The 14,602-nt window shown below is 41.9% G+C and overlaps 1 protein-coding gene across 2 annotated transcripts in view; it reads right to left on the bottom strand.

Annotated features, from left to right (window-relative positions):
* The window catches only part of AVL9 (AVL9 cell migration associated), a 44,531-nt gene extending 30,224 nt beyond the window's left edge, over positions 1-14,307 (bottom strand). For both annotated transcript variants that reach the window (XM_069859831.1, XM_069859832.1), the window contains exon 1: positions 14,207-14,307. In XM_069859831.1, the coding sequence (XP_069715932.1) occupies positions 14,207-14,272 (66 nt within the window). In that variant the 5' untranslated portion in view covers positions 14,273-14,307. The remainder of the gene's footprint in view (positions 1-14,206) is intronic.
* Positions 14,308-14,602: the final 295 nt, after the last annotated feature.

Raw genomic sequence — 14,602 nt, 5'->3', positions numbered from 1 at the left:
CACAAAACTCAGAGCAAGCAGAACTGACACTAAATAATCTATTTTACAGATATACTTTATGATTGACAAGATTTACATGATGACACACTACTCCGCCACTGACCCAAGAGGATCCATGTATAAAGTACTCTGGTTAGGCTCAAAGGAGGAGTCACATTTGTGTAGTTCAATAGATCGCTGCTTGTAGAAGTACTGCCTCATATTGCAGAAGCTGAAAGGGTGGAACTAACAACAAAAAAAGAAAAAAAAAGGACAATCCAACAGCAAGGACAGCATGCAATGCCCTGGAGAACTTCCTTCCACCTCTCCTCTGACTTAAGAGTTCAGTCAAACTTTTTCTTAAGTAGTCCTTGCAGGTGGGATTCCTGTCAACTGAATACATGTCAAAAAGTAAGATCTCTGACCAAGTTTTCCTATGCTTCCTGCATAATCAGAGAAAACAGACACCTGCAGAGGATGATTCATCCGAGCTGTTTCTTTCCATGGTCTCTGAAGAGCGCTAGCTTAGACTTCTAAGTCTAACTGGCAGATGACTGAATTAATGCAGATGAAACCCACCCTAACTGTACCTCATCTTCTAGACATTTTTTTTGATTTCTACAGATCAGTTTGCAGACTTGAACAAATTGCAGTTAGGAATCCTTTCTATAGAAAAAAACCATTATTTCAAAATGTATTATAAGAATACTTTAAGGCTACATTAAGTAGCCTTAAAAAAAAAACCTCAAACCCTTTAGTTCTTGAGAATCTTGAAACTGAGAACTCCACATGGACAAAAGTGATAATCATTTGGTAGAGAGAACCTCAGTTCAATCACATCTGAGTTTTTGAACTGGAGCCTCAATAAAATTCTTCTCTCAGCCTGTATGTATGCAAACTGTACAGTACAGCCTTCTACAAGGCTGCAGTTCAGTCTGCCTACAAGAAAGCTGTGGAGGGGCTTTTTACAAGGGCAGGGAATAATAGGATGGCTTTAAATTTGAAGGGGGAAGAACTAGATTAGATATTAGGATGAAATTCTTCACATTGAGGGTGGTGAGGCACTGGAACAGGCTGCCCAGGGAAGTTCTGGGTGCCCCTTCCCTAGAAGTGTTCAGGAACAGGTTGGATGAGGGTTTGAGCAGCCTGGTCCAGTGGGACATGTCCCTGCCCACTGCAGGGAGTTGGAAAGAGATGATCTTTAAGGTCCCTTCCAACCCAAACCATTCTATGATTCTTAGTTAAAGTCACTTAAAAACAAGTTACTTTTTTTCTCATCTTCCAGTTTAAATCCAAGACTGACCATGACAGGAGGATGGGAGGGGACTACAGAAGAGACCTGTTTCCCAGCTCTTTTTCTCCCTCTTCACAGAGTGAAGAAAGAGGAGCTCGCTCTTTGTTTAAATAGAATGGCTTTTTATGTAAAGCCATACATTTATGCATGCGCATGCATAAAAACGCACTTTAATGTTTGCCATTTAATACATACGTGCATTACAAAAAATGCCTGGAAATATGAGAGAAAGTCTTTTAATAAAGCTCAATAGTCAACAGGAACAAAGAAATAGATGCAAGGTTTGAGCTGATTGCTGGAGCAGATTTTACCTTTTTATTTCTCTGTAATCCTGCTGAGTTAACTAACCTCAGACGTGCAGTTTGTATAAAATCTAACAGTTAGGATGCAAAGCACCTACTGATACACAGTCCTATCTCGCTTGCGGAATGAAAATAAAGTCCAGGCAATCTGGTTTGGTATATTGTCTTTAAAGGGTTTTCCTGTTCTAGCAGGAGGTGTCCCTGCCCATCCCAGGGGGGTTGAAACTGGATGGTCTTTAAGGTCCCTTCCAACTCAAATCGTTCTATGATTCTTAGAGAGAATAAATTTACTAAACACTCATTAGAAAGAAAATATGAGTGCAAGCAAGGAAAAATGTAGTTCAGTTCCCATATTTAGAAACTAACATGATAGCTTTTCTTCTAAAAAAAACCATTGCTATTGTCTTCTACTAAATTACCACCACGGAGTCAGAAGAGAGATTAAAAAAGGACATCGATAAAAGAGGGATATGTGCATGTCCACCTAAACTATGACTCTCAAACATTAGACAGGTACCTGTCATTAATTTTTGGTGAACTTCATACTCAGGTAAGGTTGTTTTCCTTATCTGTGAAAAGTGATCCTAGAATCATAGAATAGTTTGGGTTGGAAGGGACCTTAAAGATCATCTAGTTCCAACCCCCCTGCCATGGGCAAGGACACTTCCTGTGATACGTGTTCACAATCACAGTAAGATCCTCAGTGAACACTAAGCAGCGATTGCAAGTCAATATACACTCCCCATCTTCCCCACTCTCTTACTCCACTTACAAGTTAAGCTTTCGTACTCAGCACAGTTACAATATAAGCTCTCCTCTTGAAGATAGGTATTTGGGAAGATTTCTCTTCAGACTAGAAATGAAAAAAACTGGACACAAAGGTTTTCCATTAGTTCAAAGGATTTAATCTCAAGTCTCTAAAAAATTCAGAAATGTTTAGAATGACAGTGTTATACTAAAGACAAGGATGCTTTCAGTAAGTTGCAGAATCCAATTTACATGGAGCAAACTCATTTAATTCTCTGAATAATCAGTTTGATGATCTCTCCCACTGCTTGTACTGCACAAATAGGTAGAATAGTTGCTTCAAATGAAGAAAAAGAGATCAGCAAAACCCACTCATTACACGTCTATTTAGAAAAACTTTTCCTGCCATATTTCATTTCAACACATTTTATTTTGAGGGTACCAACTCTTCCCCTCTCATTTAAGAAAAGAAAAGCTGAATGATATTGAGTATCGAGTACAACGCTAAGCAGCAGTGACCAAAAAAACCCAACAGATTAAAAATGCACCTAAAACTTGATTCCTCAATTCAAGTAAGTCAGTATTTGCTCTTCACTTGAAGGAGGGATTTTTAGAAGATGTTTTCTTGATATATTAGTCCCTGTATAGCTGAATCCAGAGAAAGCCAGTACGCCAATGATTTTATCTGAATCACCATAACAACTGCAACACACAGGCAAATGAAAATCTGCGAACACAGTTAGTCCTTCAGCACTGAGAACAAACTGTTATGTAAAACACAATTTAATCAGGTTTAAATGACAAAATTTCCCCATTGTTGTATAACAGTATCAACAGATCAGGGCCTACAAGCTGAAGAGCCCATCCTTATAACAATGATGCCTATGCAGTAATATATAGACCTCCAACAACAGATTTTTAAATATACATTATATATAAATATGCATATATGTAACGACTATGTATAATACATATGCATATTTATAGAACTACGCATATATAGAATAAATATGATACACATTTATATAAACATATTTAAAACTCCATTACGTACACACAGAGTAACGGCAAAAGGAACCCATGTATAACAAAGACGTAGGGCATAATCCTTTCTGTTCTTCCAGTTTCTGAAACTCGAACTTCCTCACGTTCCCAGATTGCTAAAAGTAAAGAGCAGCCACTTACGCAAGTTCTGAAATACTGTTTGCATCGCTTCAGATGCACAACATAAACATTCAAGTTTGCTTTGAAAACTCTGACTAGGTTAGTAAAGTTTTAGGCACTTAAAAGGTAAAATAACCTGGAAAACTGAGACCCTTGTATTTGTTTCCAATGCCATGCTACTACGCGTTTTGGATGTCCTTTCCAATTACTTAACACTTTATTTTTATAATCATACAGTTCAAGTCAGACATAAACCCTGTGCTTTGGAACTTTTGCTCATATCATTCCTCTCAAAGAAAGTAAATAACAACACCCTCCCCACCCAACTCCTCCCAGAAGAGGAACATAACAACCGTTCCAGCCTAGGGGACTCACTTGGGAACTATGTGCCACCGAGACAAGACTTGGTGGTCTTACAGAGGGTAAGTCAGAATTCACACAGAACAAATTCTTAAGAAGATACAAGACACCAGAGAGGGCAGCTTCCTTAACAAAAGAAGAGACAGCAAGCCCCAGCTCTGCTCCTGACATCTGCACAGCACAGCTACTCGTGTGGACTGGGGTCAGCAGCAGCCAGTTTCTCATCACAGTTTCTGCTGTGCCCATCGGCTCTCAAGGAAGACACCCAACTACAGGGGCTGGTGACATTTTCTTTCCCCCAGGACAGCATCCAGACCTCATAAGACACGAGACTCAGACACGCATCCTTTCCCCAGCTCTGCTGCCTGCCCTGGTTCTGGATGGGAAGGAGCCCATGCAGGCTGGCCAGGAGTTATCAAATGGTACAGTGAATCCTCCTTTTCCTGGGAAAATGGAGGACTGGGACTGTAGGCATGCTTTAAAGCACGTTTACTTGTTGTCAGTTTGGCATATAGCACATATTGCTGAACTGATGCAGTCCAAGCAAGCAATTACTTTGTTTTATGAGCCAAGAAGCAATCAGGTTCTTTGCCACAGGACATCTTGTGGTCCCAAAACTGCTCTTAGTAAACACGGTCCTTCCTTACAAGTTTCAACACTAGATTTATTCCTGAGAGCAGACAAATCTGGCTCATTACCAAATATGAGACTAAGAAGCTACAAAAACACAGTAACATCATGAAGAAAATAATATGCCTTGCTCCAGGTAACCCCAGTGAAGCAGGCAACCCCATCCCCAGCATTTCAGAACAAGCAAGGAACTCACTGTCACATTTTGTACCCACAACTTTCCAAGAGTGTTTTTAGAAATAACATGCCTGCCTAGGTGCAATAAGTCAGCGCCAGGTACAAGCTATGGGATGGATTATTAAAATTAGACACATATAATAAAACAAGGCAATATTAGGACACGGAACACACAGCTTGCAAGTTCCAATTTACTCCAACTGGAGTCAAGTGATTTTACAGCACTGAACCTCCCTCTATTGTATGTGTATGTAAACTACGTTGCTACCTTTACAGAAGCACTGACAGCTCAAGTTACTACTTGAAATCATTCCAAAATAGGTAGATAAAAGGTGCAGAGCTACAGAAATATATATTTTACTGATTCAGCATCCATTTACTTATTCAAGAGAAAGGTCAAGATTCCTGGTACAGAATGTTTAAATAACTGCTTGGGTGTTGCGACATATACAAAGAACAGACAGATCATAAGATGAAATTTAACGATTACGAGTATGCAAAGCACTACATGACTGCAAACAGGTACTTGGGAACCTTCTCTCAGTTTGTACATCAGGGAAACTATGGAGAACATATGGAATCCTTCACAGAAATACTTTACTGCCTGTCCAGGACTTCAAGGAAGCAACTGCAAGATTATCAAAGCACAACACTCTTTAAGGCCTGAAAACCTAAACAAAGAAACAAAACAAACAAAAAGCCACCACACCTGGGAGCTTCACTTGAACAATGAACACAAATTACTAAAGAACTGAATTACTTACACGTGCAGAGTGGAACCCGTCATCAGTTCTACACACAAGATCAGAATCTGTGCTATTGTTTACAGAAGCACGAGATAGCAATTACATTATACTCAGTAATGCTTTGTGTATTTAAAGCAATTAACATTCCCATGCTAATTTGAGTAGCCTTTCTAATAAAAGCTTAAAGCTTCTTTTAAAGTTCCAACCTGTTCAGTATAAGCAAATCCATGTATTTTAGACAACTGGCTAATCTTTGATACTCAATGTATGCTATGATTAACTTTGTCTTTTTCTTTTCATGATCAGCATGGTCCTTTAAAATACTTCAGTAACATTATTACAAACAGGGAACAAAAAACCAAAGGAATTGTGCTAAAGTCTACAGGTTATCATCTACAGAGCCAGGAACACAGCCCTTCAGCCTGATTCGAGCCTAGTTCCTTTTAAAGTCGTTCTTTGTTTTTCTTGTCCCTTTAACGATATCTTTGATCACTGGTGGCATAATTGCTCTGTGCTCCCCTAAAACAAAGAGGACTTTAAAGACAGCAAAACATAGACTTCACTTTACATGGTTAAGAGAGTCAAGCACATCTAACAGAATCACAGCAACTACTGAGCTGGCAGAGATCAAGAGAAAAAAGTTATTTTCCAGTAAAGCAGAGCCTTAGACGACAAACAAATGGGGACTGAGACAGGCTAGAAGTGCTGCCTTTAATAAAAGAAAAGAAAGATCACAGAATCATAGAATGGTTTGGGTTGGAAGGGACTTTAAATATCATACAATTCCAACTCCCCTGCCATGGCTTCAGAAAGGTTGCTTGTGAAACCTATTGAGGAGAGTGACTTCAGTATTTCCCTCTTGGAAACAAATGCTACAATCAGGGGTGCAGGAGACTTGGAAATGTAGGCAGTTCTCAAGAGCTGATAAAAAGAGCCGACTGAACTCACTTGTTCCTTAGACGTCACCTAATTCTGCAAACAAAATCAAGCCTAACTTGGCAACAGTACTGCTTGAAGACTTTTACTGCATAGGCATAAGTAAAAAGGCCACATGCATGAATTGCTCAGGCCATGTTCCTGGCTCCTTTCTGCAGACTCCAACAAGCATTACCTTCCAGAGCTCAGGTACTTGAAGCTCTCAAATAACAGGAGGAGCATGTACACAATTCAGGAAGGGAAGAAGTCTTAAAGGGCATTCCTCCTACTCAAAGATTGTTTTCGGGCTCTTCTCTAAAACTTAGCTGTTTTATTTCTGATCTTAAGTTTCCCTTGCACACCAGAAAGAAAATCCAAGGTCAGGCAAGACAGGGGGATTGGTCTTCAAACACAGTTCACATAAAAACACATGGAATCACAGAATGCCAGGCTGGAAGGGATCTCAGAGATCGTCTGGGCCAAACGTTTAGGTTAGTTAGGTTAGTTTAGATGGCCCAGAACCCTGTCAAGCAGACCCATAAAATTGTCCGGTGTAGAGGAATCTACCACTTCCCTGGAGCGATTATTCCAGTGTTTAACTGTTCACAGGGCAAACTTTGGGATTCCACGGCACTATGCCTTTCTGTATTTACAATAATCCACTGTGATGTCTGTCACACCAGGTTGAAATGTCATTCTCCACTGGTGTACAGAGAAGTGGGTCAAGATGAGTTGCCATTATTTCACAGAACCAGGATCCCAAGTCAGCAAAAGCGACCAGCATTGTGAGTAACCCAGGATACATGCAGCACTTTCCCCACTATTCACACTTTAATTTCTTTCCAGAACACAGTAACAAATATAAGTGTTTAAGAAAGTCAAGAGCAGTTTTGAAGACAGTCAAGGCCTTAGGAATGTAGGCGAGACAATGTTCAACCACCGCACAAGACCAGAGGCAATCTGCAGAACAGCTCAGGACAGTGAGACCAGAAAAGCTGGGCCTTCCCCCAAATGAAATAAGATTATGTATGGCTTGACTGGTGGTGCCACAGGGCCTCAAAACCTTGTAACATCAAGAAGAGACCGGGATTCTTGTGCCAGGCCAGGCAATACAGCCGTAAAGGGACCATCAGCTTCCTCAGCAGCCAGCCACAGGGCCTTACAGGGACTTCTGTGTAGCTCTCTTGTCCTCAAGTTTTTCCAGCTTTGCTGAAACTTTCCTTCCTCTCTTTTTCATAAAAATCAGATCTTGTTTTAATTTTGCCTTCAAAATAAGTGATTTTTAGAGTATTCAGGGATATTTTAAGCCTCACTATACCCCCAGAGACTATTATGTCTCTGGCTCCCCATATAAACAAAGATTGGAGACAGAGGGCTGAAGTGAGGATGACTGCACACAGGATCACTAGCAGGGAACTACACCTCATGATTCTCAGTCTGCCACCTGCAGCATAAATCAAATGTGTCTGCGTATTTTTCAACACACAACTGGCATCCTCTGTAACCAAGCTCTGTTCAGGTTACCTTTTTGCTAAAGATCTCCATCATAAGATAGATAAAGACTTCCCACACCGTTTAATGCTTTCAAAAATTAAAACACTGTAAGGCAAATTGTGTTATTGCTCACTTGTAATGAGACAAAGCATTTCATGGCTCTGAAAAAAAAAACAACCCAACTTTTCCCTTTATTCATTCTGAAATCACTAACCACACCTCCTAAAAACTACTGAGGAATTTGTTATCAGCTGCTACAGATGGAAGGCACAAACGGCCCTGAAATCCAAGTCTTGGCATGCTATACCAAAGCAGGAGATCAACAGAACATAACAAGAACCAGGGAGACGGAGCAGTAAACCTGCTGCAGTAACCAAAATGAGTCGACCAGCTCCAGATACTCCAAATAGATCTCAAATTGCTGGGGCAGGGTTATTATCAATGTATGCACACATGCATTTGTGACACGAGTCCTGTAGAGCCCAAGAAGTGCATAGAAACTCCAACCTCCTCAAAACTGTGTATTTTGCATTAACGGACCGGGGTGTGAGTAACTACATATGATGAAGGGATGTATTGGCTGTTCCTGTGTCCTTAGGCCACTCTTCTCATCAGTTTCAGATGGCTATCAAACCAGCAATTTTTACTTGAATACTAATGAATTGTTTGTTGTTTACTACTAATGAATTGTTTGTTGTTTCATTTCAGAGGAATGAAAATCACGCTGCCGCGAATACAGCCCAGGAGTTCTGTCTACTTTGGGATATTTTCTATTTAATGACGCATGAGAAAGGTTCCTGTAATGCTTCATCCAGTACATATGAAGCAAATAAACCCATCACCATGCCAATTGTTCCCTTCTTTAATGGACCTATTGAGAGTATGTCAAATAGTAGGTGGACCTAGTTACCAGCCCAGTTTCTCCTCCTGCTCTCCGAGCACTCTGCCTTAACTGCCCTTTCTCCTGGGCAAAGAGGCACAGCAACCAGCAGCCATGGGTATCACAGTCCAAGCCAAGAAACCTAACGAGGCAGGCTGGCAATCTGCTTGTCTAAATCAACAAAAGTCTATAGTTTCTTCAAAAGCCTACTCCATACTTGCTAGAGAAAGCCCCTTCCAATGTGTTTGGGATTTCTCATTGGAAAATGCAAAGAGCTGCATTCACACAGCACAAAGCCTTCCTAAGAGAAAGTAGCAACCCCAGCTTTCAACAATTGCACAAGTACCTTTTGTACAGGAAACCTTCACTTAGGCTCTTACATAATCGTGTTCCACCCAGCAAGAAGTCCCACAGTCCAGCAGCTGGCCATTGGGAGGAACACATGGAACAAGCATCGCCCTTGTGCTGTCAATCAACAGGCGCACAGAACCGGACCAGTTCCCCAGCTCTCCTTCTCTTTTGTAAACAAATGCCTATGGATTGTTTTTCAACAGGAAAAAGATGTTCCTACACATTTCCTAACTGCACATAAAAGTCTTTGCTCTATAGGTTAAATGTTTCTTATACTGCAAGTTAATCAACAGGAAGAGGTGTACACTTCAGACATCAGGATCTGACTAGAACACTTGTCTAAGAATGTGTAAGAATCCAATTATATCCATTACTAACAACAATCCCAAACAGAGAACCCACAAAGTCAGAGTTCAGTTTCTAGTTACATAGCTCTGTACACATCAGCTTTACACCACATGTATATTTCTAACTCCTTCCTCCCATATGATTATGATACCTTCAGAGGGAAAGCCAGCTATTGAAAACACCTAGCATCAAGAAACCTGTCAAAACATCTGACTCTACCTGCATTTCACAGTAAAACTATTTGAGAAAACAGAGATGGAAACAGAGAACCCAACAGGAGCCTTCTCAGGCAAGGCAGGTAAATTCCTGATGACAGGCAGGCCAGCTGTATGATCTGTCAGTCTTAAGGTCTTTTAGATTAAATGGTTGGGTTTTCCCCTTTATTTTTCACTTTCTGTGAGTCCCGGAATACAACTGTGATTAATACAGTGGTTCAATGAATACTCCAAACACCATGAGTAAACATGGCAAGCAAGAAGGCCCAGACTGCCACTTTCAAAAGACAACCTTCCACCCCCTTGCCAGTCTTCTCCTTGCACTTCTATAGCTACCTTCTGCAGATGTCCACTTGGCAAAAACAAACCATGAATCTACCACCTTAAAACTAACCCACAAAACCAAGGCTTACTTTTTGGTTGCCTCAGTTCCCCATTTCAGTTTACCACACTCCCACCTCTGCTTTCTAGTGGTGAAGAGGCAAGAGAAGAAAAAGGGAGAATGCTCCCGTATTCACAGAGGTTGCTTGCAGTCTCCACATGAATACAGCCTGAAAATCCATTTTTCAGCCTACCTAGCCAAGCTCCTCTACATCCTCCTTGAAAACAGACTGTCCAAGGATTATCTCACCCATTCCTGGAAGTGACAGAGAGAATCTGAATGCATTTTTCTGAAAGGTGGACCAGAGTTTTTTATACATCGATAAACATATTCTTACTCGATAGGACTACATTTGTTGCCACTCTCACCCCAAAATGACACCACTTCTGCGACTTATCTTTCATCATATGGAGTCTCTCTTCTTTTCCAGAGGTCTCCTCATGCTAATTCCCAAGCCTAAACTGTTACTATTCATTCTTATTGCATGACTCTGTAATGCACCTCACTTCCATCATTCCTGCTCTTGCATGGCTTTCCAGTATTCCTTTGTAATCCTAATGCCTCAAGTTTGCTCATCACATTTAGATATTGCTGTGTAAACTATGCTAGTGACACATCTGTGGGCCTAAATTCAGTGTGAGCACCTTTCAGAACAGGAGTTCCTCTTTTGACACAAATCTCTTGCTGCTGCTTCTCCTTCGTACTGTTCCTTATCCAAGTACCAGCTCTTGTACTAATTCTCCAGTGTCTCCACCTTAAAAATAAAACCCACTTTTTTTTTTTGGTAGTGCTGTGTGATCTGTTATGAAGTCCCATGCAGATTTAAGCTACACTTGTTTTGTCTACAGAGAAAGTAAATCAATCATTTATTCCGACAAAAGATGCGCATCAGTCAGGTATGTTCCATCTTTAGTGAATGCCCATAGGACTCAGTCTACTTAGTTTCATGTTGTTAATTAATTCTTTCCTTCATAAATTTCTCTAGAGCTTTGCATACGACTGATGTCAGGCTCATTAGGCTATGGCTGCACAGCTCCCTGCCTCCAGTCTTTTTAGGAAACTATTTTTATAATTCAGTAACAAATCTGCTAAGTCAGAGGTAAATATATTTAAAATTAGATTTCTGGTTAGATTTCCCTTAGGAAGCCTGGCTGGCCGTGGTTCTACCTATTATCATTTTATTCCTGCAGTTCTCCTCCCTGCGACACAGCTGCCCCATCTCCTTCCCCAACCACCTTGGCTCTCCAACTTCTCCAATTCATTTCTTGGGATACTTAAAGACAATGTTTGTTCAGAGGTATGCCAACTCAATTTTACAACACCTGAAATCATATTTCTCCAAACATTTTACTGGCAGCAAGATAAAATCCAACACTTCTAATTTATAGTTTGGAGAATTTCCCTCCCTGCCCTGCTTTGCATCACCACTGCATGATCCTACATGAAAAAAACAGTACAGGCCCCCAAAAGAAAAACAGAAGCAACAAAAGCCATCTCTGCTTTTGTGTACAGGCACCAAACTAACACTCACCTCCTAAGTGACAGGAAAGTGACTGGTAAATATTGCAAACCTTGCAACTGAGACAATCTAATTACTTCACAGGAACTGATCCTGCAAACAACCAAATGGGAACAGCCCCTAGACATGCTGAGGAGAAAGGACACATTACAAAACCATGCAGAAAGAGAGATTGCAATGAGTTGCTGCACTTGTCCTTCAGCCTCTGTTGGTATGAAGAGTAGTTTTACGTGTTACCAGGCTGTGCCCGTTTCATTTCCTGAAGCATTAACAAACATGAATTTAACTCTTTGCTACCTTGAAAGGAATGTGCTCACATCACAACAGCCATTACGTTCATTCCTGTTTTGGCAACTTTTGTAAAGACTAGGCAGCACAGAAAAAGACCAAATCCAACATTGTATCCATCTGCTCTGTCACAGCAAACCAACTGTGTGCGCAGCCCGGTCAGGCAACAGCATCTCCAGTTCCAAGGGTTAAAATTCCGAGCACAAAATACCTATGAAAGTTGTGGCTAAGAAGTATTCTGACTCAATTTCTGCAGTTTCCCCATCCCTGGAAGCGTTTAAGGCCAGGTTAGGTGACACTGAGCAAACTGATCCAGTGGGAGGTGTCCCTGCCCATGGCAGGGGGGTTGGAACTAGATGATCTTTAAGGTCCCTTCCATCTCAAAGCACTCTATGATTTTATGACATACATGACATAAAATTACTCTACCTCACAGCCATGTGAAGCGGTCAGCATTGAGGGGAGAACAGAAAAGACAAAGCAAAGCAAACTGAAACCATGGGTGGACTTAACCTGCAGCCACCAGGCTGTTCCAGTTGTACCTGGGAAGAGTCCAACACAGCACTGCCTAGCAGGAATATAAGGCAGATTCGGAATTAATGCAGTTTTCTCTTTGCTATCCCCCTGACAGCACTAAACCCGCACCACTTTTTTTTTTTTTTTTACGAGGGCATGGAGTGATAGGATGAGCAGGAAAGGCTTTAAATTGGAAGAGGGAAGATTTTAGGAAGAAATTCTTCATGATGAGCATGGTGAGGCACTGGAAAAAGTTGCCCAGGGAAGCTGTGGACGCCCCCTCCCTGGAAGTGTTCCAGGAGAGGTTGGATGAGAGTTTGAGCAGCCTGGTCTAGTGGGACATGTCCCTGCCCATTGCAGGGGGGTTGGAACTGGATGGGCTTTAAGGTCCCTTCTAACTCAAACTGTTCTCCGATTCTTAGTTAAGGCTACTTAAAAACAAGTCACTTTTTTTCTCATCTTCCAGTTTAAATCCAAGATTGACCATGACAGGAAGATGGGATGGGACTACAGAAGAGACCTGTCTCCCGCTCTTTTTCTCCCTCTTCACAGAGTGAAGAAAGAGGAGCTCACTCTTTGTTTAAATAGAATGGCTTTTTATGTAAAGCCATACATTTATGCACGTGCATGCATAAACACGCACTCTGATTTCCCTGTTTGCCATTGATACATGTATGCATTACAAAAAACGCCTGCAAATAGGAGAGAGAAAGCCTTGATAAAGCTCAATAGTCCATGGAAACAAAAAAATAACATGCAAGCCTTCAGAGCTGTTCGCTGGAGCAGATTTTACAGGTTTTTTTGTTCTCAAATGAATTAAAAAAATACTGTGCAACAGAAGAAATTCAGATGCAGAGCTGAACTCCTCAGAGACTTCAGAATGTACTACATACAACATGAACTAGAGTGGTCTCTCATTTCTTACTTTTCCAAGCGTCAAGGAACTTACAGCTGGAAATATTGATTATGCCTGTCAAGGGGTTTTGACGGCAATGCTTCCTGCCTGTTCAGATTGCCTTCTTCTGCAAGCAGAGATCTCTTGATGGAATTCACAACTAACATCAATAGAGATAGTTGTGTTGCAATTTAGAGGAGAAATACATCACTGTGCTCTTCCCTACACAATGTGCTTCAACTCTTATGGATTATCAAGTTCAAATAAAATATCGTTTAAAAAAACTCCCTAAACTGGAGTACATATGAAATTCTGGAACTGACATTTTTATTTCTCTGTAATTCTGCTGAGTTAACTAACCTCGTACGTGCAGTTTGTAGATTTACTAGACATTCATTAGAAAGAAAATATGAGTGCAAGGAAAAATGTAGTTCAGTTCCCACATTTAGGCACTAACAGAATAGTTTTTCTTTTAAAATAAAGCACTGATACCTAGAGAAAAGAAGGCTCTTGGGAGATCTTATAGCGACCTTCTAGTACCTGAAGGGGCTACAAGAAATCTGGGGAGGGACTTTTTACAAAGGTATGGAGTGATAAGACAAGATGCAATGGGTATAAATTGGAAGGGGAAGATTTAGACTAGACATAAGGAGGAAATTCTTCACCATGAGAGTGGTGAGGAAGCTGTGGCTGCCCCATCCCTGGAGGTGTTCAAGGCCAGGCTGGATGGGGCCTTGGGCAGCCTGGCCTGGTGGGAGGTATCTCTACCCATAGCAAGGGAGTTGGAACTGGATCATTTTTAAGGTCCCTTGCAACCTAAGCTATTCTATAACTCTCGCGGATTATCAATTAAGAAAAACCCAACAAGATAACATCCCGATACACTCGCGGCGGCCCCCGAGCTCCCCCCGAGCGCAGGGAGGCAGCTCTGTGTCCCCCGCCCCGTCCCCGCGCCCGGAGCGGCTGCGCCAGGGCCCCCCGCGGGGGGAGCGCAGGCTGCTCACCTGGCAGCCCTTCTTGTGGTGGAAACCGACCACCACGATGTGCAGCACCGCGGCCCCCTTCTCCATCGGGCCCGCAGGGACCCGGCCCCGCGCTGCCGCAGCGCCCCAGACACACTGCCCCCTTCCTGCACCGCCCTATTCCTGCTCCGCCTCATTCCTGCTCCTCCCTCTTCCCTGCTCCTCCCTCTCGCCTGCTCCCGCCTTTCCTGCTCCCCCCTTTCCTGCTCCTCCCCATCCCTGCTCCTCCCATTCCCAGAATCGCAGAATCACTAGGCTGGAAAGGACTTTCAGCATCGAGTTCAACCATTGCCATCAATCACTAAGGCATGTTCCTGAGCACCTCATCCACCCGTCTTTTAAACACTTCCAGGGATGGTGACTCAACCATCTACCTGG

The sequence above is a fragment of the Phaenicophaeus curvirostris genome, chromosome 6 (genome assembly GCF_032191515.1).
Source record: "Phaenicophaeus curvirostris isolate KB17595 chromosome 6, BPBGC_Pcur_1.0, whole genome shotgun sequence".
NCBI lineage: Eukaryota > Metazoa > Chordata > Aves > Cuculiformes > Cuculidae > Phaenicophaeus > Phaenicophaeus curvirostris.
This window is presented reverse-complemented; position numbering and strand designations above follow the sequence as displayed.